Source organism: Lampetra fluviatilis, chromosome 49, assembly GCF_964198595.1.
Source record: "Lampetra fluviatilis chromosome 49, kcLamFluv1.1, whole genome shotgun sequence".
NCBI lineage: Eukaryota > Metazoa > Chordata > Hyperoartia > Petromyzontiformes > Petromyzontidae > Lampetra > Lampetra fluviatilis.
Window position 1 is genome coordinate 551,093 of NC_136323.1, and position 26,841 is coordinate 577,933.

The following is a 26,841-nucleotide window of genomic DNA, read 5'->3' on the forward strand; positions in this document are numbered from 1 at the left end:
GATACCAACTGCGCAGCGCCACAAGGGGCGTGGGGTTGACGATGGGGTGGGCGGGTGATACCAACTGCGCAGCGCCACAAGGGGCGTGGGGTTGACTATGGGGTGGGCGGGTCATATTGGGATCGACTGGTCCAACACGCTTTAGAAGGGGGGTGTTTATAATCTTGATTGAGACTTGGGGAGGAGGAATCCGATGAGCCATGAAGCTCTTGTTTCACAGACATCCAGTCGGGCGGGTCAGCAAAGTTACAACAGCCAACAATACAACAACAACAACGATCGGAGTGCAAAATAGACAAAATGGGTAAGCAAGTCACTAAATCTAAATAAAAATGAATTTATTATATAAGTGTTATTTTTGAATATTGGGAAAGGCAGCAAAAACAACAACAACAAAGCGGTCCCAGACCACACCAAGAGATCGCGCAGTCCTCCGAGTATGACTACGTCCATTTCGCCTGGATGAGGGTGAGCTTCAGGTGACACGAAGCACCACGCAAGAGGTTGGCCACCGCGAAAATGTCGAGCTGCATGGAGTTCAAAAGAGCTCCCAGACAAACACCGCTCGTGGAAGACACAACACGGCGAGATGCCTGGGGTTTGACCTTCCACGAAGCTCACGGTCCACCCTAACTCGCATCCACTGCACAAACCATGGCAGCAGCAGCAGCAGTAGATGCGGATACCGGATGGTGCACAAATGTAAAGTTTAAAACGACGCAGTGTGACGACTGCGGTCATCCCGAACAGACCGCACACCACGTGATCACGACGCACACCACGTGATCACGACGCACACCACGTGATCACGACGCACACCACGTGATCACGACGCGATGCCCCGTCCACAGATAGGAAGGAGACACCGCACGGGGGCTTGACCGCCTGGACGTGACGTCTTAGTTGTTGCTCTGCATCTACAGCAGCAGCAGCAGCCATACGACAGGAGGAGAAGAAGACCGATAAAAGGCGACCGCTTGCCACCCACAAACTTGCAGGAACGGCCTGGGACTCCTCAGCTGATGCCCTCCGACCTGCCGACCCCCCCCCCCTCAATGAGCTACTCAGTGGCAGAAGGAACAGATGGCATTCGTCCACACGTGCTGGCACCGCCGTCTCCTGGCGAACCAGGGTGTGTGGCGGCTCCTCGACACGCACGGGAAGGGGGCATGGCCGACTTGTCGTGTTCCACCACCAACCCTCGTTGCTTCGAAGGAGATGGGATACGGCGAGGAGCCACCCACTGAGCGATCAGCTCGTGTTCAGAGGAGGCCCGGCCACTCATGATGTAGCTCATCCAAGTGATTTATCACCACCACCATGATCATCATGTGTGGACATGTATCGCAGCAGCGACATAATCTAAACGCATGTTTCTAAATGTGGAGGGAAACATCGGAGGATCCTAAGAAAAATCCACGCGACCACGTTAATACATTTTTATTTAAATTTAATAAATTAAAATCTCCGCTCATTCTGTTTCTTTAGCCTCTGGCCGCTACGAGGCGCTCTCTCCGCCGTGGGATTCCCGCATGAGAGTCAAACAGAAGTCTGGCACAGGGCTGCAGCAGCATGTCGTACCGGGGGATCCTTGCCTGTGCTGTGCAAGGATGAGAGCCACGCGCGCGTTGCTGCTGCTGCTGCGTTTGTCTCGCGGGAGCCGCATTCTCGGCCTGGCGCGTGTGCAGCGCGGCGGGGAGACGCGGAGAAGCGCGCCTGAGAACCCGCCTCTCTCTCTCTCGGTGCACCACTCAGCACCACTGCCAACTCAGCAGCAGCTGCTGCAATAGCAGCAGCGAGTTATCTAATTCCTGGCTTCCACCAATGGTCGCAAAGAACACGGGGCACACCCCCCCCTCCAGCAGCCCCGGGGAGTGGCATTGGTCTGAAGAGCTCCGTCCCCACTCCCCCGGCTCCCCAGGGTGGTGGTGATGGTTGTTGTTGTAGTCGTGGACCCCGACGTATCCACCACCGCTCGCTCCGTGCTGGCAGACGGGCGGGCGAGCGAGCGAGATTCCAGCCCGGTAAGTTAAGAACGCCTGTCTACTAAACTTCTGTCGCTCCGTGCGTAGGCGAGTGTGCTCATCGGAGATGCGGGGAGACGGGCTGACAGACGAAACGCAAACACGAAGTTGTTGAGCTCTTGCAGTCCTCCGTGAAGTCAGACGAGCCCAGAGCTCGTGTTCTCTCCTCTAACGGCGACACTCGCTTCGTGCGGGTTCCACACTTGGAGCGATCAGTTCCGCGCGACTTTGGTTATGACACCGAAGCGCGTCTGCGTGGAAGATTGCGCATGCAACGAGTCGGACGTCCACGTGCAAGCAGACACTCGAAGTTGCCCGGTTTAGAAAGCAACAGATCGCGCTCATATACAGCAAGCAAGCAAGCAACCCCTGTTGACCATGAATTGGATAACTGTGTACCATGCGTCCATGGTCAATTCGCTGTGGTATTCAAACTGTTTGGTGCTGGGAACGTTGTTTCCCAACGTAGTAGCGATAAGAGTGACGTGGAGGCGGCTGTTCACCGGTGAGCAAGTGCCTGGAGTCACCCTGACTGCTGGATGCTGAATTCTGAGGTCGTTAGGATTTGGGTGCCATACCCCAGATATGACTGCAGTATAGTATTCCGTCAGCCGAACCTCTGCTTTATATGATGGGCGCCACGGTGGCTAGGAGATGTTAACTACCTCGCCTGGTGTACAAGAGGTCGTGGGTTCGATCCCGACCCTGACGCCTGCTGCTGTATATTTTTTGGAGTTTGCGGGGTCTTTCTCCGCTGTAGTCGCGTGGATTTTTCTCCGGGTCCTCTGGTTTTACGCCACAGCCTACACGTTTAGAAACGTGTTTGAGTGTTTGGCTGCTATAAATGTTTACATGATAATTCTCTTTGTTGAGCAATCATTTGTGCCCAGGTCGCTTATGAAAAGGAGCTATATAGCTCATTGAGCCTTACCTGGTAAAATAAAACAGTTTAATAGTTTGATATCGTAGCAGTAAATGCGAATATCCAACACCATGGAAATATGGAATTTCCACCATCGCCAACAATGAGTATTGGCCATGCTTGTTTGAGGAGGGATACATCTTCACGTTGTTAATGTTATTTATGCGACACTGATATTCTTAAACCTTCAACAGCAATCGGGGTGTTCTGCAGCCTCGGTGTGCATGCAGCTGTTTCTCATAGCCACCTGGTCCACAAGAGTAAGCTCCTGCTCGGCACACTCAGCTGGTGTGTTGTTCACTCCACTATCTATTGATGAGTGCATCTCGCAGTTCACGTATTTTTGTGTTTATTCTGATTGCTATACTTCATTGCTGGAGCAGTGCTCGACTTTGTTCATGGTTGTGTCATTTTGTTGGCCCAGGCCACGTTTGCAAATGAGTCTCTTCTTGGTCTCTTGAGTTCCCTCGCCTGGTTCAACAAAAAACAACTTTCAACTAAAAACAACTTTAAACTAAAAGCAACTTTAAACTAAAAACAACTTTAAACTAAACGCAACTTTCAACTAAAAGCAACTTTAAAGTAAAAGCAACTTTAAACTAAAAACAACTTTAAACTAAAAGCAACTTTAAACTAAAAGCAACTTTAAACTAAAAGCAACTTTAAACTAAAAGCAACTTTAAACTAAAAGCAGCTTTAAACTAAAAGCAGCTTTAAACTAAAAGCAACTTTAAACTAAAAGCAGCTTTAAACTAAATGCAACTTTAAACTAAACGCAACTTTAAACTAAACGCAACTTTCAACTAAACGCAACTTTCAACTTGACAGGTCACTGCTCGGTGTTACGTGGCTTCATCTTCCCCGTGGCCATTGCGCTCTGTAACGTGTGCACGCCGAAAACAATGATTCACCATCAGCCCCACGGCCTATTGCGTCGCCACAATCCAATCCCGCTCCTGTTGCACGTGAGCTGATCAACATATCTTCTATGTGGTTGTGGTCGTCCTCCGGTTTTCCCCTCCACATTTAGAATGGACATGCGTTTCGAGTATTTGGCCGCTAGAAATTTCGAGACGATAATGGCACTTAATTGGGCTATCACTTGTGGCCAGGTCGCTTCTGAAAAAGAGTTATTATCCAGAAAACCACTTTTTTATTTTGACCAATATAATCAATGTGATCTTGAAAATTCAATTTTGAATCAAAGATGACCCCAATATACTTATAGATCTTGACTTGCTCTATTTGATAATTATTTAAGGAATGTAATTGGGGAAAAATAACTTTCTGCTTTAGTCCTGGTGAGAAGTATAGCACCTTGGTGTTGGAGGTATTCAGGACGAGTTTAAGAGCAACTAGCTGATGTTGTAGTTTGTTGAAATCACCCTGGAGCCTAGCAATCACGTCATCCAGAGAGTGGCCAGCAGTAATCAGTATCGTGTCATCTGCAACAGATTTACCCTGGAATGATCCAGGTCAGTGCCCAAGTCATTGACATAAAGAGAGAACAAGAGGGGGCCGAGGATGGAACCCTGTGGAACCCCTTTTGTTATCTTAACACTGTTTGACCTCCAAGCATCTATGAATACAGTTTGGGTGCGAGAAGAGAGGTAATTTTTTAACCATTCCACTGCTTGTTTGGAGAAACGGAGGCAACTTAGTTTACTAAGCAGGGTGTTGCTACACAAGCAAGCCTGGCTCTGCTGATGGGATATTGCACGTCAAAACCAGTCCAGAGTTTGCTTGTGTTCGATCCGTGCTACTGAATGTATGCCCTCCCAAAAGGATGTAGGGCTTATAGGTTGTGTAAATTATACTATTACTATACACTTTCCTCTTCAGGCACAATGGTATAATAATGAATGCCGATTTTTATACTCGCATCGCTAAATAGAGTTTAGTAAATCAAAGTGATGTTCTATCTCCCATGCTTGCATCAATTGGATAAAGAATACATTTTCGTTGATGCATCGCTCCAGCCCTACTGCTCTTCATCACAACATTCTGTGCACGCGTGCCACTTGCTACCCCTGTTTGTCTCTGCATCTGTGTAGGCAACTCTTATGCCGATTGAACTCCACTCAGGGTGCCTCATGCTCACTGACGCGTGCAGGATGCACTCCCGTTTGCCGGACTAATCCGAAAAAAATCCACATCTCAGGCCTGTGTATGTATGCATGTTGAACCTCTTTCGCACCGTACATAGTCAACCATGCTAATGGGAGGTGTAGTGTTGAGTCTATGGGTAGTGTAAGTCTATGGGCAGTGTGTATGTATGTGTGTTGAACTTCTTTCGCACTGTATGTAACCAACCGTGCTAATCGGAGGAGACGGATTGGAATTGCGATTTTGTGGAGCATAGCAGCAAGCAGCAGCTTTGGCCGTCATTGGTCACTGGCATGATGCCAAGCTGTGGCCTTCTCAGAGAGAGACGTGGCCAGCATAAATGTCTTGAGGCTATTTTCTTGCTCAGACATGCATTTTACCCAATCTAGCATCTTTACACGAAGTTCCATTGCAAATATTCCCTGGCCAGCATTGGAAATAAAAACAGCAATGCAGGCTACGGGCAAAGGCCTGCTTGGAAAGTATTATAACAGACACACACGCAACAAACTATTCATAATTGCATACAGTACGCACAATGTTTCATGCACATAATAAACAATGCATATAACTAACCCATACGTACAATGCACGCATTACCCACATCACATAAACCAAATACATAAACAACGTTGTATAATAAGGCACATTAAAATTATGATACATTACATAACCACTATGCAATACGTGCACAAAATAAAACTTAATATACACAAAAATCTGTATTTCAAACAGACAAAAAAGGCCACGGGGGAGGGCTTGCGGCACAGTTTGTCGCCTGCCATCGTAGAGTGCGGGCGTGTCGCTACGGTTTACTGCGGTGAGTAACAATGTCTTTAAAAACAACGTCGTTACTAATGTAGGGTTGTTACGGGAGGGCTGTAGGTGCATGGGATCCAACGGGGAATAAACACAGTGGGCGGAGCTCCGGGAGTACACGGGGGGGGTGCCCGCAGCGACGTCCGCATCAGGCAGCCTGGGGGGGTTGTGATCCTGACGGGGGGTATAAAGGGGGAGGACAGAGAGAGCTCGTGGCTCAGTCTGGGAACGAAGGAGGAAGAAGGAAGATCTCCTAGTTAGAAGCCCTGGACTCCCCTCGACGCCGCCCTTGTCAGGGCTGCGGAGGATCAAGCCAGAGGCGTGGTTCCGTGAACCAGGGTCAGTACCCTGGGACTCCGGAGACCGTAGCCCGACTCACCAGTGTCGGGCCAGTTAGCCTCCCCTAGCCCGTTAGTGGAGGACTTGGGAGTAGGTCAGGATTAGCTAGGGTGTATCCCCAGTTATCCGGGTGAGGGGGCCGCTACCCCCTCTAGTGCTGTCCTGTACCGACAAGCTTGAATAAACATACGTGTGCCTCAACCTGGGTGTCCAGCGTACTTACCGGTACTTCATCTGGGGTCAGAAGTATTACGAACATGGATACACGTCAGACAGCTCGAGCCAGAGTACCGGAGGGGGACACTGCTGAAGTCATTGAGCCCGAGACGGCTCACCAAGACATGGCGCAGCCGGGGGCCGACGCGTTCCTACCGGGGCATCGGCATGAGGAGGGGCCGCAGCCAGACGCGCTACGGCTGGCTCACGAGAGACTGGCGGAGCTACTGTACGCCGCTGCCGCCACGCTGGAAAACATCACGCGGCTGGGGGCTGGTGGTCCACCACGGGGCGAGGGGAGTCGTCGACCTGAGCGCCTTCCCGCCATTTCTGAAGACTCCAACTTTGAATTTCCTGCCATCGTTACGGCAGCTGCAGAGGGCGTGGCCGGGCTCAACCTTGGGTCCGACACCGCTCTCGCTGGGACAGCTGCGTCATCACCGGCGGAGGGAGCGTCATCACATCGGCGACAGGCGATTCCATCTGCCATTCGCGCCGACGCACAGCCGAGTCCCGGGAATAACAGCCTGCAGACTTCCAAGGCGAACGCTGCGCTGCAACAACGGCTGCCTCCGCTGAAAGAATTTGTTGGTGCAGAGGGCGACTGGGGCGGCTTCCAGCGACGCTTCATCGCCCACCAAGAAATGGCAAGGTGGTCCGACGATGAAGCCCTCTGCGCGCTGCCGGCGCTCCTCGACGCAGACGCGCTCGCCGCCCTCACATCGGCGCCGAAAGAGAAGCGGTCTACTCTGCCGAAGGCGCTACAACTGCTGGCCGGGGTCTATGGACCTTCAGCAGAATGCAGAGAGCGGTTCTACGAGCGCAAGCGGGGTGAAAAGGAGTCGCCCCTGGCATACAGGACGAGCCTCCTAGCGCTGGCTAAGACGGCTTTTCCCCGTATGGACGACGATGGCGTGGACGCGATGGTCACGGAGAAAATACTCCTCCTGGCAGACGACCTGGACATCGCTGTCGTCGCACAGGAGGACGCTGAGATGACCTCTCTTCAGGCGGCGCGCCTCCTTCACGCCAACCTTCTGTCCCTGCGGCGGAAAGCCAGCAGGGCATCGGCAGGGCGTGCGGTGGCTGCAGCCACCCTTCCGACGGAGGAGCTCTTCGCCGTCGACCATCGACGGCAACAGGCGCAAGAAGTACGCTCGGCCCGGGACGGGTCAAGCCGTTTCAACCGCCCATCGTCTCCACCGGGGCTCCCGCGGTGTTTCAACTGCGGCGTCCGGGGCCACGTCGCCTCGGGGTGCCGCTCTCCGCGACAGCGCGGGACGACGCCTCGACGGCACGCCGGCCCTCCTCTTCCCAAGCTCCAGCAACATGATCCGGCGAGTCGCGGCACCACACATGCTTGGCCAAAGCACCCACCCGTTGCACACTCTCGCACCACAACAAACGGGGGGCCGATGTCGCGTTGCAAGGGGCCAACGCGGATCACTGCGGGGACTCAAATCGAGCCCAAACAGTGGTCCGTGTTGGCCCATCGCGTGGTAGCCGCGTCGTCAGGGTCGTCGGCCGTGGTCGGACACATCGACGGGGTAGAAGTACGCATCTTGGTCGATACGGGGGCATCGGCGACAATCATTTCGGAATTAATTTACAATATTCTGCCCGTACAAAGCCGGCCTTTAATGCCGGTTAACGTCCCATTCTATGCCGCTAACGGGGGCTCTCTCGGCATCATGGGACAGATTCGAGCGCAAATTTCTATTGGGGACATCAAATTGTCGGGGCCGATTTTCGTTTCCTCCTCGCTGGCGGTTCCGTGCCTGCTGGGGACGGATTTCTTAGGCAAAATGCCCATTCGTATTTTGATCGACCAAGGATGCATTGAGCTTCCGTCAGGGCGACGCATGGCCTTCCTGACTTCCCCTGCGGCGGCTCGGACGGCGTTCGCGACGGTACCGGCGTTCGTCGTCAGAACAGTTAGTGTGCCGCCGGGAGCTCAAATGCTAGTGCCTCTGAAACTTCGTAAGCCCTTCGCTAAGGGCGTAGGGGATCAGGGTGTTTTGCTGGGACCGTCTAGGGCCGGGGTTAGTGCACCTAATTTGATTCCGGCCCAGACCGTCGTAGGAGGGGACGAGGACCCTTTCATCGCGGTCCTCAATGTGGGGTCGCAGACAGTGGTGGTTCCTCAAGGGACGGTGCTCGCTCACGCGACGCCGGTACCCTGCGAGGAACCTGTCGCGAACCATGTTGGCACTGCTTCCCGAATGCTCCCACATTCGGACAGCGATGAAGGGTGGCTCGACGCGCTTTGTGCGGGATCGACGGACCTGACAAATTCAGAGCGCCAACAGCTTAGAACGCTACTGAGGGAATTTTCCGACGTTTTCAGTCGGGATAAATATGATTTGGGTTGCACTCACCTGCTGCGTCACCATATTGACACGGGTGACAGCGCGCCAATTCGCCAAAATCCGTTTCGGTTAAGTCCCGCCGAAAAGGACCATGTCAAATCGGCTGTTGATGACATGTTAGCCGCCGACATCATTTCTCCCTCCACCAGCCCTTGGGGAGCGCCGATCGTCCTGGTTAAAAAGCAGGACGGCTCGTTGCGGTTTTGCGTGGATTTTCGGCGCCTTAATAAAATTTCGGTTGCCGACGCATACCCGCTCCCACGGATGGACGAATCGCTGGACGCCTTGGCGGGAGCGCGATTCTTCTCCACACTAGATTTACTTTCGGGATTCTGGCAGCTTCCTCTGGACGATGATTCTAAGCCTAAAACTGCTTTCCGTACACCGCACGGCCTGTTCCAATTCAACCGGTTGCCGATGGGCTTACACTCAGCGCCGGCAACTTTCCAGCGATTGATGGAATTGGTTTTGGCTGGATTGCAATGGGAATCGTGCCTGATTTATTTGGATGACGTTATTGTCTTTGGTAAAACTTTTGATGAACATCTCCAGAGGTTGCGGGCGGTTTTCCTAAAGATGCGGGCTGCTAATTTGAAATTTAAGCCCCAGAAATGCCATTTGTTACGCGAGTCGGTGCGTTATTTGGGGCACATCGTAGGGCGCTCGGGTATTGCTACCGATCCCGCCAAAACGCAGTGTGTCAGCTCCTGGCCGACTCCCACCTCGGTGGGAGAGGTCAGGAGTTTTATTGGCTTCGCATCATATTACCGACGCTTCGTCGCTAATTTTGCAACGATTGCCAAACCCCTACACGCGTTAACATCTAAAGGGGTTCGGTTCCACTGGGGTCAGGAGGAGGAAGCTGCTTTCTGCTCCCTTCGGGACGCCCTGGTAAAGGCTCCTCCCCTGATTTACCCAGATTTTTCTAGGCCGTTTTTGCTCGACACCGACGCGAGCAACACGGGTATTGGAGGTGTGCTTTCCCAGGTGGTTGACGGCGTGGAACGGGTGGTTGCGTACGGCAGTCGGGTGTTGTCTCCAGCGGAGCAAAGATATTGTGTCACCCGTAGGGAACTGTTGGCAATTGTCTATTTCATCCAACAGTATCGCCCATATCTGTACGGTCGGCATTTCACCGTCCGCACAGATCATGCGGCACTGCAGTACGCCCTGAAGGTTCAACAGCCATCGGGACAATTGTCCCGATGGTTGGAGGTCCTCCAGGATTTCGATTTCGAAACCACCTACCGTAAGGGCGTTCGCCACACCAACGCTGACGCTCTGTCACGGATGCCAACCGCCTCCGAATGCGCATGCCTCCTGGGGTCTGGGCGTTGCAAGCCGGCAGGGGACATGATGGTTCCGGTCCTGGCGGCCGCCGCCAATGACGAAACATTGGTCACCAATGATATCGCGGAACAGGGGAAAGATTCCCTGCTTGGGTTGCCCGTTAATGAATGGGGGCGCCTCCAAATGGAGGATACCTCCCTCCTCGCGTTGCGTCGTCGCGCCGGAGAGAGGGGGCGGGGGACGGGTGAGGCCGACGCTTGGGGCATGCACGCAGGGTTGCTCATGCATTGGGACAGCAAATCCCACCGTCACCGGCTGGTGGTCCCTTCGGGATTACGGGGTAAGGTGGTGTGGGCTGCGCATGAGCGCCTCCTCCACCTGGGGACCCAGAAAACTCTCTCCTTGCTCCAGCTGAATTTTTTTTGGCCAGGCATGACAAGGGATGTCACTGATCTGTTGGCAGCATGCCCTCGGTGTGCGCAGCGCAAACCACCGGCACGGGAGTCGAACCCGCCCTTGCAGTCCATCCAGGTCTCCCGAGTAAATGAACTGGTCGCACTGGACATTCTGGGGCCATTCCCCGCCACCCCCAGGGGTAACAGATATTTGCTTACTGGGGTCGAATATTTTACGCGCTGGCCTATGGCCTGGCCCCTGCCAAATCAGTCGGCAGCAGCCATCGTCGACGCCTTTGTCCAGGGTTATGTCATGGACAAAGGTGCTCCGGAGCGGTTGCTGACCGACCAGGGTAGAAATTTTTCCGGGAAACTCCTAAAACAAGTCTGTGATCTCCTAGGAACGAAAAAAATTCGAACCTCTCCTTATCACCCGCAAACGGACGGGATGGTCGAGCGTCTGCATCGCACCATCTCGTCTATGTTGTCGCAGCAAGTCTCGGACTCACAGACTGATTGGGACTTACAAATTCAAGGGGTTCTAGCGGCATACAGATTGGCTCCCCATGCTGCGACAGGATTTTCACCATTCTTTCTTATGTATGGCCGCGAACCCGACCCACCTGTTCCGGCACAGCTGCAGATCCCCGCGCCGCTGGGTAAAATTAAATTGGATGAACACGTTAAATTTAACCTTGACAAACTGACTGAGGCGCGGGATGCTGCGAGGCTAAATTCTGACAGGCGTCAAAAGGCGAACGAGCGCCTCAGGCTGGCTCGCGCGCACGTGCTGCAGTGGAAGCTGGGGGACAGGGCATGGCTGCACTGTCCCCAGGTACCGCTCGCGACCTCCTCTAAACTCGTGCGCCCGTGGCGGGGCCCCGTCGAGGTTGTCGAGGTTTTGAGGCCTCAGTGCGTTCGAATCAAATGGGGCAGGCGCCGGTGGTTTGTACACCCCTCTAGGCTAAAACCGTTTGTTGCGGTGCGAGGGCCCACTCCACACGCGCGGGGCCAAGCATGTGGGGGGTCGACCGACTCGGAGGGTCCGTCGCTGCTCTCGCCTGATGTGTTGCCGGCTGTCCCACCCACAGGTGCACCGGGAATGACGGGCTCATGCCCTACAACCCACACGGGTGATGCCGACGGTCGCGCCACTTCAATCGCGACCTCATCTCGAAAGGGACAGCCGCCACCGGATGGTCCGCCGTCCGGGGTTGCCCCGTGTGACGGGCCTGCGGCAAGGACGCGCGCTAAGATGCGCAGACTCTTATAATATACAAAAAGAAGAATTTTTTTTTTATTTCACGTGTCATGGTTACTGTATGCTGCGTCGGTGGTGCGCTCCTGCCACATTGTGTGTGTTGTGTTGTGTGTGTGGGCGGGGTGTGTGTGTTGTGGGTGCGTTGTGTGTCGTGGGTGTGCTGTGTGTGCTGGGGGAGTTCCTGGCTAGTTGTATATACGCGCTTTTACGGATTTCGTATTTATACGGGGGGGGGGGTGCGTCGGACATTCCCTTCGGGGGTGTGCTTGTTCTTCTTGTTGTTCTTGTTGTTGTTGTTCAATTTGCATTTTGTTGAAAAAAAAATGAGGCACACACGGGGTTGAGGGGTAAATGTTCCTTTATTGGAATTGTTGCAGCCGGGACGGCTGCGAGCTGTAATGGGGGGAGTGATGTAGGGTTGTTACGGGAGGGCTGTAGGTGCATGGGATCCAACGGGGAATAAACACAGTGGGCGGAGCTCCGGGAGTACACGGGGGGGGTGCCCGCAGCGACGTCCGCATCAGGCAGCCTGGGGGGGTTGTGATCCTGACGGGGGGTATAAAGGGGGAGGACAGAGAGAGCTCGTGGCTCAGTCTGGGAACGAAGGAGGAAGAAGGAAGATCTCCTAGTTAGAAGCCCTGGACTCCCCTCGACGCCGCCCTTGTCAGGGCTGCGGAGGATCAAGCCAGAGGCGTGGTTCCGTGAACCAGGGTCAGTACCCTGGGACTCCGGAGACCGTAGCCCGACTCACCAGTGTCGGGCCAGTTAGCCTCCCCTAGCCCGTTAGTGGAGGACTTGGGAGTAGGTCAGGATTAGCTAGGGTGTATCCCCAGTTATCCGGGTGAGGGGGCCGCTACCCCCTCTAGTGCTGTCCTGTACCGACAAGCTTGAATAAACATACGTGTGCCTCAACCTGGGTGTCCAGCGTACTTACCGGTACTTCACTAATTCTCTCTAAATCATATTCACGCTGAGCGGCTTGCACGTTGTGAGATTCAGCGGTGATCGGGACACTCATCCTGCCACTTGCAGACGTCTCGAAACGGGAACGGGTTAATAGTGTCTCTTAGAAATGTGTTAGGTGCCGTATTTGCTATACCAAACTCTAATGTGTGGACCTGTTTGGTCCTAATATAGTTCAAACTCTTTGGACACAGCAATGAAAAACTCTTTCAGCTCATGAAATAATATGTTTGTTCCTTTTTCAGATTGAGCATTTGAAGACAGAGGAGGAAAGGTGAGTGGAATAACAGGACGATAATCAAGGGAAGAAGCAAAAGACGGAAACAATTTAAAGTTAAAACAACACAGAAATACAAGATAAAGAAATGTGCAATAATAACTAAAGAAGGTAAGAGAGACAGGGAAACAAGAATAGAACTGTAATACAAATTTAAGTAACCCATTGGTAGAAGATTCTATTAAATGCAGGATTAACTGTGAAACAAGGAAATTAAATTAAAATCTGTAAAAGAAGGTCAAGCAAATAGATTTTAACAAAGCACAAGCAGACAAAGAGTAACGCCACAAGAAGATACCAGGCAAGTGAGAGGGTGGGAAGAGAGGACGATCAACAAAATCAATCAATCACGAAACTGGTAGAACAATAACGGCGTAAAGTAACACGCAGTAACAATACCAACGAGCTGAACACGTGGCAGGAAAACCAGAGTGCGTCGAGTAAGAGGACCGATCTGTCGCTGTCACTGACAACGAGGAGAGATGGCGCAGGTTTGCCGGATCCTATCGCGGGCCCCGGGCTCGCTGAGCAGGGGAACGCGTGGCCTGTCCGTGGCGGCCTCGTTGTCATCATCGTCGTTGTCATCGTCGTCGTCGTCGCCACCGTCGGCAGGGAAGGCCGTGCCGTACGCCAAGACGCTGAAGGAGGACGGCGGCGGCGGGGCGAAGGATCCCGGCGCTCCCAGCAAAGCGCTGCCGCGGCACGCGAGCGTCGTGGTGGTGGGCGGCGGTAGCCTGGGATGCCAGACGCTCTACCACCTGGCCAAGGCCGGCGTGACGGACGCCGTGCTGCTCGAGAGGGACCGGCTCACCGCCGGCACCACCTGGCACACGGCCGGTGAGTGGGCTCATCATTGTCATCGTCATCGTCGTTATGATCGTTATAATCGTTATGGTCATCGGCATTGTCGCCAATATCATCAATGTCATCAATATTGTCAATATGTGTGTTGTTGGACTTCTTTCGCCCCGTATGTAGCCAACCGTGCTAATCGTTGTCATCACAATGGTTAATTTAGTGCTAATTATTCTCGTTGATTTTGAAGAAGAAAGACAAAACTGCAAGGTGACATTCCTCCCACCGGCAGGCCAATGTCCCCCTGCCAGCCGGCGCCACAGGAATCCTGTGCTGAGGTGGGGGGGGTGCAGCTGCCGCTGGGAGTCCGCTTGGCAAAACTGCGGCAGGCTTGGGAATGGTTGAGATGCGGTGTAGGGTGCTGTGATTTTCTTAGACGTTTAAGCACTATTTACATTAAAATCCTTATCCATATCTTTCACGGTAAAATAGATTTCAGTGGCAGTGCTTTGCATTGGCAAGTCAACAGTTGCCCTCTGAAGAGTTTGGCCCCTTGCCATTGCAACCAATCACGATTGGCGATGAGCAGAATCCGTGCCCTTGTGTGCGGTGGTGACTGTACGTCAGCAGATCTGCTGCTGTGCTTGTTTCACCTGATGACGGTTGCTCGTGTTGCGATCGAAACGTCGTGGTCTATTGATTTTATACTTACATGACTTTACCGAAAGAACCAAAGAGTATGGAATCCTGCAGTCACGAAAGCTTCAAATCAAGATTGTATGATACTGATGCATAGGTTATCGCAGCTGTGCTGTATCGCTCTTCAGGAACTGAATTAATTTACAGCACATGGAAGGAAAAGTCAGACATCATACCAAACAACAATTGGGGCAACCCGGAAACTCATCGAAAAATGATGATGATGATGATGACGCTGCTGATAATACTAATGCAATGCATAATGTGCGCAATATTTAACGTATCTAGATGACCACGACTGATTTGCGGAGTCAAGCTCAGCGTGGCTCAAAAAGCCAAGGGATAGAGGTGGAAGCCTTTAATGTCTCTTCAAAGTCGGCGTGGGTTGAACGCTTACTGCTGTGAATGTGCAGCAGCAGCAGCGGGATGACAGTGGTCGCGCTCCACACGGCGGGGGGGGGGGCTGCCGTGGAGAATCGACGCCCGGCAGAGGCGTAATTGCTTCTCGGTGCAGAGAGCAGGAGGAGGTTGTGAGTCGTGCTGATGCGAGCCATAGTGCAGGGTCTTCTTTTTCTCTTCATGGTCCACCGCAAAATCGCATCCACTGCACAAGCCATGGCAGCAGCAGATGCGGATACCTGATGATGCAGAAACGGAAAATGTAAAACTCTCCAGGAGTGTTGCAACTGCGGTCATCCAGGACAGACCGTACAAACGCATAACGACGCAATGCCCGATCCACAAATACGAAGGATACATCGCACTCCGCTACTCCTGACTCGGTTGTCTGACTTGACCCACCGGAATGTGAGATTGTAGTCGTTGCGCTGCATCTACATCAGCCATACGAACAAAGCGCAGGGTGACGGGAGGCGGAGAGAGAGAGACACGGCGGACGACCGAGCGTAGAGACAGAGGCACCGATGACGACGACGACGATGTTGTCCGGGCCCCAGGCTTGCTATGGCAGCTGCGGCCGAGCGACACGGAGGTGGAGCTGCTGAGGCACACGCGCCGCGTCGTCTCGGAAGACCTGGAGCGCGAGACGGGCCTGCACACCGGCTGGATCCAGAACGGGGGGCTCTTCATCGCCTCCAACCGCCAGCGCCTCGACGAGTACAAGCGCCTCATGTCCGTACGTGAAGGGCACGGCCGCCACCGCTGCTGTCCGCGCGCTCGTTCCCCAAAGCCTCCGCCGCGTGGGGGTTTTGCGGGTTTTGCCGCGTGTGGCGTGCGGACACGATGTCCGACGTTTCCATTCACATGCTTGGGGGCTTGTTCGGAAACTGATTAGAGTTCCAATTCAATTCCTCCTATCTCTACCGCTGTCTACCATATCCATAACTGTTTGCTATTATCTATTATCTATGCTATATATCTAACACCATCTACCATCTCTAGCACCAAGTCCTATCTCTAACACATTAATGACACTGACTCACATCTCCAATGCTGCCTCCTATCTCGAACACTGACTGCTATCTCCAGCACCGACTATCTCCAAGACTGACTTCTCTTCGACTTTCTAGGACACGTATTTTGGTTGTACTGCGTGTTGTTCGGCACGATGTCCGACGTTTCAGTCCACATTCTGGGCGCTTCATCAGGAACTGAAGAAAGCTCCAGTTTAACCACATTTATAAAAAACATTGATGGGCTGCCTCGAGGCACTCTGGTTTCCTCCCAGACAAAGCGCGGCCCACATCTGCCTCGCCTAGAGTGCAGGAGGAGGTCCGGGGTTCGATCCCGACCATGACACCTTTATATTTGGAGTTTTCATATTCTCCCTGTGGTTGTGTGGATGTTTCTCTGGTTTTTCTCCGGTATTTCCCTCCACATTTAGAATCAACATCACGCGTTTCGAGTATTTAGCTGCTAGAAATTTACACGTGACAAGCCACTTCATTGAGTGATCATTTGTGGCCAGGTGCATAGCTCAGTGGGCCTTAACTGGTAAAAGAAAACAAGATCCACTGGTCTACATCAGACATCAGCAGCTCCTCCGAGCTGAAGCCCTTCCGCCAGCAGTGGGGAGGTAATTGCAGGGCTGCGCCTTTACTTTGAAATGAACATATTGTCGGATTTTTTTTGTTCAACCTGTTCGTGTGAATAACGATTTCCCATTTTTCTGCCATGCAAAGTGGTTCCCCTGTTGCCTTCATAACTCTTAGGAACGCAGATGAAAAGGGTACTTTGTCTTCACTGTGGAGTCAGCACATTTAGCCCACTCGTGTATTTATATAATGAAGTGCTTATCCATTTGTTTGTATTGTGTTGAGCCATTAACCAACTGGATCAATATTTGCATCCAAAGAGCTAACAGTGACCGTGCACTCTTAAACCATCCACTTGCCGTTATTATTTGGCTGTACACAAGCATCAACACTCGCGCATGCACACACCGACTCCTGTGTTTAGCTTCCAGACTGCCGGGGCGGGTGCTGCTCGTGTGAGCCTGTCCACAGTGGCCCATCTAGTGGTGGAGTCAACACAGCACGCATGCCTGTGCTGTCTTACTATAAAGACAATGTTAATAACCAGGTGTAATCGGTAAAACGAGCAACCTATTACTCGTGGCACACCACAGGAAGGAGAGTCAAGGATGGAAAACACAAAAGGATTAATCTTCTTGGTTCATTCGGTAAAGTCACGTAGAAGGGAAATAATAAAATAATAAAAATAAAACAATAAAATACAATGCAGTCACGAAAGCTTTAAATCGAAACACAAAAGGAACTGGAAAGGGAAGAGAGAAGCAACATACTGAGGGAATGGATGTCAAAAGGGGCTAAAAGGTGTGGAATGATGAGGATGGGGAGGAAGAGGCTCCGTGAGGGCAGCGATGCTGCTGCTGCACTGAGGAGCGGCGGAGTCTGTTTCCACGGGGGGCGGGGACAGGGGAGCGATTCAGAATGGGAGTGGCTACGCAGAAGTCACGTGATTAGTGGGAGGTGTCACCTGATTAACAAACGTAGATCATTTCTTAAGTATTAAGACATTTTTACAGGAGGATCCTGCACTGGTATGTTATTCTTCCCATTTGATTATTAAGGCATGTTTTATAATATATTTCACGTTTTATATTATATTTCATGTTTTATATTATATTTTATATAATATTTCATGTTTTATATTATATTTCATGTTTTATTTGTTGGAGGAATCTGGAGTACCCGGAGCGGGTGCCACGGTGGCTAGGAGATGTTGACTGCCTTGCCGGGTTTTCAGGAGGTTGTGGGTTCGATACCGACCACCACAATCAATGCAAATTATATTAAAAACATAATTTCGGGAGATGAAGTTAAAAAACCCCCAATGTATTCCTTCACTCGGGACAGTATCATCTAACATTTAAAGCAACCCAATTTCGGCACAGAGTACTGTCAGCTATCATGACAGTTTTAAATGATGTAACCTCATGTAACCTTGTTTTAGAGAGGAGGCAAATGTTTGGTTGTATATGTTGACTTAAATAAAAAGCCTTTGACATGATAAATAATTCACTTTCTAATCTCCACGCAGATACTCTGTGGTGGTGGCGGCAATAACGCAGCCACAGACTCGGATGCCAGTGTGATCAGCTGATCCAGCTGCATTGGATTAACAAGGCTGACTGCTGATGAGAACCAGAATGTCAAAACCGGTCCTGAGTTTGCTTCCTTGAATGAATGTCTCTTGATAATATTTGTCTGGAAAGCTGATAGGCTGATTGGACTTTTATATATCTTTGTTTCTTTATTAAAGTTCTGCTTATATCTCGTAAACAAAAAAATTAGACGCTTCTCAAGTAATCTTGCGGAACATTTAGAAACAATTCATTGGACGTCTGGCAGCCGTGGAAGAGGAGTCCCTGAAGCCTCAGATCGTGGATCCACTCTCTCTTATCCCTTTACATGAACAGTGCTGCCTCAAAGTCAACTCACGAAGAAGAAGAATAATCATCTTGTCCTGGCAGCCCCCGCTGCACACCCTTTGTATATATCCGCTTTCTTTGGAGTGGGGAGGGGGGGTGATGGGGTGATCACCTCCCCCTTGAGACCTCAGCAATTGATATTTTTTTGTTATATTTGCCTGAAAATGCATTGGCATTTATTATTAATGTAGGGCCCTATGTCAAAAACTTGAACTTTTGTAACCGTTGCCGCCACCCAGGGAAGTTTCTCAATCCGCCTTTGAAATGACAAATAGATTTACGAAACGGTCTGCTCCACGGTGATGATGACGACGACGACGACGGCGACGGCGGTGGCGGTGGCGGTGATCGCAGCGGATGGCACTGACCCTCCTCCACGTCCCCCTCCCTCCGTGCCCCCAGCTGGGCAAGGCGTACGGTATCGAGTCGCACGTGCTGTCTCCCGCTGACACCAAGGCGCTCTACCCGCTCATGAACGTCGACGACCTTTACGGGACGCTGTACGTGCCGGGCGACGGCACCATGGACCCCGCCGGCACGTGCTCCACCCTGGCCCGCGCCGCCACGGCACGCGGGGCCCAGGTGGGTAGACTGCGGCGTCCCCCTGGCAGTGGGCGGCGAGGGTGGGAGGTGTGGCGGACGACAGAAGGGGGCGCAGGTCCCGGGGTGTGGGAGGCCCGGTGTTGAGGGTGGGTGCGGCGCAAGGAGAAGGTGTTGAGTCTGCACAGATGCAAGGTTGAGTACCGGAGACGCGGTGCTCAGAAGCCGCGTTATAACGGTGCGCGTTCCACATTGCGCGAAAAGTGTTCCCTCGTGATAGGACCGCGTTTTAGGGACAAGGCGTTGTGTGAACACCACGTGTGAAGCGAGGACTTAGCGCGACGACCCTGTGTGTGGCTACTGCTGCTGCTGCTGCAGGTGGTGGAGAACTGCGCGGTGACCGGCGTGCGCGTGGAGGAGGACGACCTGGGCGTGGCGAGGGTGCGCGCCGTGGAGACGCAGCACGGCGTCATCCACACGCCCTGCGTCGTCAACTGTGCCGGTAACAGCCTCCAGTGACGGCCTACAGTGACGGCCTACAGTGACAGTGTGCGGTAATGACCTCCGGTTCCGCCGCCACCAGTGTGAATGGGGCACTGCGGTGCCGAGATGTTAACTACCTCGCCTGGTATACAGGAAGTCGTGGGTTCGATCCCGACCCTGACGCCTGCTGTGTGTTTGGGGTTTGCGGTCTCTCTCTCTCTCCCTGTGGTCGTGTGGATTTCTCTGGGTCCTCCGGATTTTCTCCTCCACATTTATAATCAGCAAGCATTTAGAGCATTTGGCTGCTTTACATTTCCACGTTGTAAACCTCTTTAGTGGATGAATCATTTGTGGCCAGATCGCTCCTCAAAAAGACTCAATAGCTCAGTGGATCTCACCGGATAAAAAAAATGTATGTAGGTTAGCATCGTTTAATTCGTGTTCGTAGCCAAGTCAAAGTGGTGATCTGCTCATATGAGTATTGAGTTGGGGGTTCATCTCCCGTTTACAGTGCTTCTGAGCCTTTGGTGGAAATTTTACGTTCCGGTCGTTAGGCAGTCTATTTGGTACAATTAATGGGTCAAAAAGGGTTCCTTCATCGGGACTGCTATGGAACTTGATGCCCATGTCAGGATTTCTTTTTTCAGTGAAATCCCATTGGGACGGGCTGAGTTAGAAGGGTTAAAGTAAAGCAGAGCGTGTTCTACTTCTTGCACCTTGAGAGCTCTATGATAGATGGGGGGGCATGTACACTCCTCACAGACTGAGGGGGCGGGGGGGCGGGGGGGGGGCACGTGGGGAGAGGGCCCCGCTCCGGCCCCGTGGGGGAGGGGAGCTTGCGCGAGGCCGTGTGCTCACCCACTGCATCGATGCGACTGACCGCAGGACTCACCCGCAAGAGAGACTTGCACTGCGTTGTGTTGCAGAGCCGTCCACGCGCTTAACAACCGCTTCACAACACCCACCTGCGCTGCTACGCGCCGCGTTTGTTCATCGTGATTGTTCGCCACGTGGAAACTTTATTTATTGGCCATGTCGGGTGGAGGAGGGATCACGACGCACATTTTTACTCACGTGATCTGACTCGAAACTCAATTGTGAGTCTTAAATGAGTCCCGGCTGCGGCCGGCTCTGGTGGAGTTCACCCCCCGCCCCCGTCCACCTGCGTGGCACGCCAGCCTCAATGGGTGCACTTCTCTTTGCAGGGGTGTGGGCGAGGAAGTTGGGACGAATGGCGGGCGTGAATGTGCCTCTCTGCGCCATGCACCACGCGTACGTGGTGACGGAGCGCATTGAGGGAATCCAGGTAACCCTTGCGGCGAGTGTGTGTGTGTGTGTGTGGAGAGAGCGGTAGTGCAGTGGTTAGCACGCTGCTCTACGAACTCGGGGACCCGAATTCATTCCTGCTCACGGTGAACACCGGTGACGATTATCTGGACCGGTCCTGGGGCCTCTCCTAGGTCGACTTAGCCTCAGATGAGTACGTGGTGCGGTGTGTAAATCTCTCCACTCGGGAGACAAAAGTAGCCCGACGTGGTGCTGGCCACCCACCCTCTCGTGTGCCGTGCTCACTAACGGTGCTTCCCCCAAGACAGTCGTCTGTTTAGGCTATGCGCGCACACGAGCAATGAGACTCCATTCTGGCCTCTTCAGGTCTCACCTGGTTTAACGATAGACCAGCGTGCCACGGTGGCTAGGAGATGTTAACAACCCTCGCCTGGCGTTGGGTTCGATCCCGACCCTGACGTCTGCTGTATATTTGGGGATTGGGTGTCTCACTCCCCATGGTCACGTGGATTTTTCTCCGGGTATTCTGGTTGATCCCTCCACGTTTATAAACTCCATGACGCGTTTAGAGTATTTGGCTGCTATAAATGTCCACGTCATAAGCCACTTAATTGAGCTATTGTTTGTGGCGAGGTCGCTTCTAAGAGCTATGTAGCTCAGTGTACCTTCCCTATTAAAATATATTAACAAAACATGGTTTAATAGCTGCTGCCTTTTGTTACCTCATTTGAAGCGATGAGAGCACGATGTTTCTTGTTGTGTGCGTTTGCCCTAGAACATGCCCAACGTCCGAGACCACGACGCCTCCGTGTACCTGCGCCTGCAGGGCGACGCGTTGTCCGTGGGGGGGTACGAGTCCAACCCCGTCTTCTGGGAGGAGGTACGGAGCCCGTTACCCGCCCCCACCCCTCATCGCCCGACGTAGCCACACATTGACAAGGACGAGTTATAACACGCGCACAATTCAGCACCGCGCGGCAAGTCGCGCGACGCGTTTTGGGGCGCGTCACCGAGGGGCGTGTTGAGTTGCTGCTGCTGCTGCTGTGGTCTCTGAAAGCGGCGGGTCGCGGGGGGCACCGCTCTCGCCTCTCTCGCTTCGTCGTCGTCGTCGTAGCCCCGGTGCAACACGTCGCTGTTCAGTGGGCGAGGGGGCCTTTCTCAACTGATCAGAGAAGAAGTCTACGTTGCGTCCTGTTCATCCACAATATTCTGATTGGCAAACCTGCGCTGTACCTGGCTCATTCATTGTCCCCATTGTCAACCCCAAGAAACCTCAGACGTCTGTCGAATTGCCTTTTAAATATCCCTGAAATTAAGAATTGTAAAAGGTGACAAAGCCTTTGCCGTTGCAGCACCGTTTTGGAACAACCTTGTTCCCTACTTAATATCGTTAATGTTCCATCAAAAAATATCCTGAAGCAGGAGATTAGTGCTGGACACAGTCACATTTGCGAACGTGATTAGTAACTTTGATCATTACCCGTGTATCGGTAGTTCAATGTTGATGTGCCGTTGTATTGATGGACTCCTGCTGTGTGGCGTTATCTTGCTGTCTACTGGAACTGCATTGTTGTTGTTTTTGCTGCTTTTCCCCAAGCTTGATAAATCGGACTTTATCATGAGTACATTATATATTTACAAATTTTTTCTTACTTTCTTACTATTTTATCTATTTTGCACTGCTGTAACTTTGCTGACCCCGTGCCCATACTGGACATTTGTGAAACAGGAGCTTCATAGCTCATCGGATTCCTCCTCCTGCCATATAAATAAACATTCTGATTGATTCTAATTCTCTCTCTCCTGCGTCGAGCGCAGGTCTCCGACAGCTTCGCGTTCGGCCTGTTCGACCTCGACTGGGACGTCTTCGCGCAGCACATCGAGGGCGCCGTCAACCGCGTGCCCACGCTCGCCAACACCGGCATCAAGTCCACCGTGTGCGGCCCCGGTGAGGCTCGGCCGTGGCGTGCCGGGGGGGATTGGCGGTGGCCCGGCTGGCTCGGCGCGCTCGCGCGGTCTCCGGCGCGGCCACGGAGCCCGTGACAATTCGGGCTTCGGCGTTTCGGAGGAAAACGGCGACGGGTTTGGCCGAGTACCGACATCCCGAGCGAGCGCCTGGGGCCTGATCGCCGCAAAATCTCGGAGAGTGAATTTACACCGAAACAAGAACGGTTTGTTTAAAAAAATCGAATCCGCTCCATCTCGCGTCAGATCCTCCCACTGTGACCTCTGGAAAGTCGTGAAAACCCCGTCAATGATTGCGAAATCGCCAACCGGACCATCGACCACACGGCAGTTGGACCACTGTGAACTCCGAAAGCTCAGCGGAGGCATTGAATCATATCCACCACATATCAGCTGAAGCCAATTCCTGGCTAACTAATGTGGACGTAGACTTATGTAACTTGTTATTCGCCCGGTCATACGTAGAGAGAGAGAGAGAGGGAAAGTACTGAGCCAGCACTGCTGAGAGCCTGGGTTCAAATTCGGGTTTCAGCCACCTGTCATTAAACCAGTGCATGGAGGATTTTTGCCTGACCAATAATGACGATGCAATATTACACTGATTTCCTGTTCGAACGAGGATTATGACAGTACTCATGCCCTGTTACACCCCTGAGATAATGGTGGAAGCTCCATACTCCTATGGTGGGGGCGAGCCTATCCCACACAAAGTGGTACTCATTTTATCGAGCACAGATGGATGATTGGCTGAGTGAACCCTCAACCAGGAATTGAACTCTCAACCTTCCGATTGCGGACCGGCATTCTCTGCAGCCCATTGCTAATCCGCTGCTGGATGAAGGCTTCCCCACTCCATGGCGATGCTCCCACACTTGATCAGAGCGCACGGGAACGTGGCCTTCTTGGCCAGTAGATGGCACATCCTGCATGTGGTCCTTGAGCTCGTAGCTTTGCCCCAGTGGCTCCGAGATTCAGTATCCAAAGACTGTACTTCGGCAGTGATGTGGTCGAATAGTGGCGCGTTTTCTGCTAAGTTGCAGAGTTCGTGGTTTGAACCCAGCGGCTGCCATGGTTAATACCGTGAGTGTATTGACTAAAGAAATGCACGCCCTCTGCTTTCACAGGCAACGCTAAAAGATCCCGTGACGTTGTTCGAAGAAGAGTGGGCAATGTGTGCCGGCGTCACGGTTCAAATTGTCCAAGTTTGAAAAAAATAATAATGTATTGCAAATTATTGATTCGGGTAAAACAACAAAGCAATGTCCACACCCCCTCCTCCTCCCCCCTAAGGGAGGACTTTATCCATCTGTGACACAGCACCTTCTTGACATCCTTGTGCTATAAGAATAGCACAAATACCAAATCAAATTACTATAAATGTAAAGCTAAACTTGTTTCCACGATCATGTGGTGGTGTGCATCTCTGTTGGTAAACTTGACCCAGTGGTCGAAATTCCACATTCCTATGACAGAGATATGCTTTTATCTTGGGCTCGACTCATTTAATAGATCAAGTTCCAGTGAGACCCATTATCTCTGGCATAGCGTTCTATAAACGTAATTACGTTGATCCTATTATCGATAATAATTTAGTGTCGTGCCAAATGACAATTTCCCCCCGAAGGAAATTTTGACCCTGGGCAGTGCATCACCTTGTGGCGAGATGTTATCTCCCTCGCCCGGTACGCGGGAGGTTCGCGGGTTCCATCCCAGCTGCCTGCTGTATATTTGGAGTCGGCGTGTTCTCTCTCCCCACGTGGGTCGCATAGATTGTTCTCCGGGTTCCTCTGGGTTTTCCCTCCACATTTCGAAACACACGTTGAGATTATTTGGCTGCTACAGATACGATGCTTCTTGTTTTGGTGCCATTTCTTAATTAGTTTTTTCATTTTATTTTGCTTGATAGTAGGCTTTTCATTTGCTTGGTAGTGGCTGTATATAGGATTTGGTCCTTATATATAATTAATGTACAGCGTTATTGGATGCTATTAGTTTGAATGACGTTATATAAAATTAAAGTATTATTATTAGATCAGCCACTTTGACGAACTATATAGTGTGTGGCCAGGTCGCCACTAATAAAGAGCTAATAGCCCAGTGGGCTTTACTTGGTAAGTAAAATAGTTTAGTCATTTTGTGTCAGACAATGGTCCTAAAAGATGATGGCACAAACACAGCCCTGGAGTTACTTCAATTGCCTCCTATCCACACGAGATACCACATCAATTTGTCATCATCATCATCAGCAGCAGCAGCAGGCATGGGCAATCCACAATTGGATTAAGGCCCCTCTCCAAATTGCCGCCACCATTCACGATCCCACCATCTCCGAGGCGGACGACCTCTCAGATTCGTTTCCATACCCGTGTAAAGAATGTTACGCAGAGATCAAAGTGTCATTTTGAGTTCTCCATAAGAAATTGCCAAATTTGGTGATTAACCGAATTTAATATGCCGCGCAACCACCGGGCGACTGAGTTGTGGCTATCAGCTCGCCGCCCACACCGGACAACCCAAATCTATCGTGGGCGGCTGAAACCTAAAATAAAAAAACCAGGAACTCAGTGGGCTCACTCGTTGGCACGCAGCTGCTTCTGTTATAAACTTACTACTACCTGTGGTTTACCTGGCACGTTCGTTTATTAGTGGGCGTCTTTAAAATTTTATATCCGGGCTGAGGCACCTGTGTGCGGTGGGTTAATTACTCTGGTGAATAGATTGCGGTGTGGAATCGGAAAGGTCACCACAAGCCTCATTTATTTAATTCTGACTCCTCGACGCCCGGAGCACAAGTGTGATGTGATTACAAGTCGAATAACGCGGCGCAATAGGCAGCAAGGTCAAGAGGTCATCTCGGGCACTGCCGTTGATGCAGCCATCACTCCCTTCTTTCTGCCAGATTCCCACCACTGTTGCACCGTCGACAACTCTCCTCCAAGGAGTGACATCTCGATCACCATCACGTGTCTATTCTGCTGCGAGCTCATGAGCGATATTCATTTATAAGGCAATTACCCAAAGATCTGTACTTTATACTCTTTGGTTTTTTCGGTAAAGTCACGTAGATAAAAAATAGAATAAAATAAATGAAAGCAACTAAATTTCATTTATTTTATTTTATTTCTTACCTACGTGACTTTACCGAAAAAAACAAGGTATACATCCTTGCAGTCACGAAATCTTCAAATCTCGATCTGTACTTTATTTATCAGATGTATTAATACCGAAATCCACCAAAAAATCTTCGACGTGTGTGTGATTATTCACGATTCCTAGATTTCGTACGCTACTTGGTTTAAAAGCGTTTCATGCAGCTGCTGCTGCAAGGCCTTGGAACCAACTTGAGTCTCTTCTCTGAGGATCGCCGCTCTGCCATCTCTCTACTCTCTTATACATTATTGAGGTCAAAACAATGCACAACTACAGAATTGTTTGGTAAATTCCTTTGGTTTTAATTGCTTAATTTATATTTTATATCGTGTTTATTTATTAACGTGTAACTCTTGCTGCCGTGTGTCTGTCTGCTGGCCGAGTCACCCTTGAAACAGAGCCGCGTAGCTCAGCGTGTAACTTACTCGGATACTCAACTCCTGATTCTATATAACTCACCTCTGCCATGGGTCCCATTCTGTAGCCAGTATTGCTGCCTCGTTCAGTCGCTATGAAGGTTTGGTAGCGGCGTTCGCCGCTTGTTGCAGAGGTTCACGGTTCGAATTCACCGGCCGCCCTGGTTATTACTGCGATGTGCACGTGAACCATAACAACACGACCCGCCGTAGGCTTCACAGTGGACGATGGAGATCCCCTGGTGTAGTTATGCAGGAGTGGGCTCACCGTGTGCTGGCACCAGAGTCTGCATTTGTCAAATTTAGAAAAATTGCACCACAAATTGCTCATTTGGGACCCTACGTAGAGCGGCCGACGTGCCCCTGCTCACACACTCGTGCCCCGAGTCACTCTTGTTGATGGCATTCACGCTGCTCTCATGAGCCCTCACCCGGTTCAACAAAATCAACTTGAAACTTTACTTCTTCCTGTTTGTGACACAGTCAGCGTGTCCTTCAAGGACCACTGTTACATCCTCGTCTCCAGCTTGATGTAGTTCACCACCCTTCTTGTTATTGCGCTCGTTTACCCGAGCGAGCCCCGCCGAGTCTCAAGACTCTTTGTCAGGAGGG

The 26,841-nt window shown here is 51.6% G+C and overlaps 1 protein-coding gene across 1 annotated transcript in view; it reads left to right on the plus strand.

Annotated features, from left to right (window-relative positions):
* Positions 1–1,539: 1,539 nt before the first annotated feature.
* Positions 1,540–26,841, plus strand: part of SARDH (sarcosine dehydrogenase) — a 91,026-nt gene continuing 65,724 nt past the window's right edge. Inside the window, exons 1-8 of the mRNA XM_078877830.1 lie at positions 1,540–2,024; positions 12,950–13,818; positions 15,432–15,610; positions 18,791–18,970; positions 19,307–19,430; positions 20,617–20,717; positions 21,474–21,578; positions 22,517–22,646. Coding sequence (XP_078733956.1) covers positions 13,464–13,818; positions 15,432–15,610; positions 18,791–18,970; positions 19,307–19,430; positions 20,617–20,717; positions 21,474–21,578; positions 22,517–22,646 — 1,174 coding nt within the window. The 5' untranslated portion in view covers positions 1,540–2,024; positions 12,950–13,463. The remainder of the gene's footprint in view (positions 2,025–12,949; positions 13,819–15,431; positions 15,611–18,790; positions 18,971–19,306; positions 19,431–20,616; positions 20,718–21,473; positions 21,579–22,516; positions 22,647–26,841) is intronic.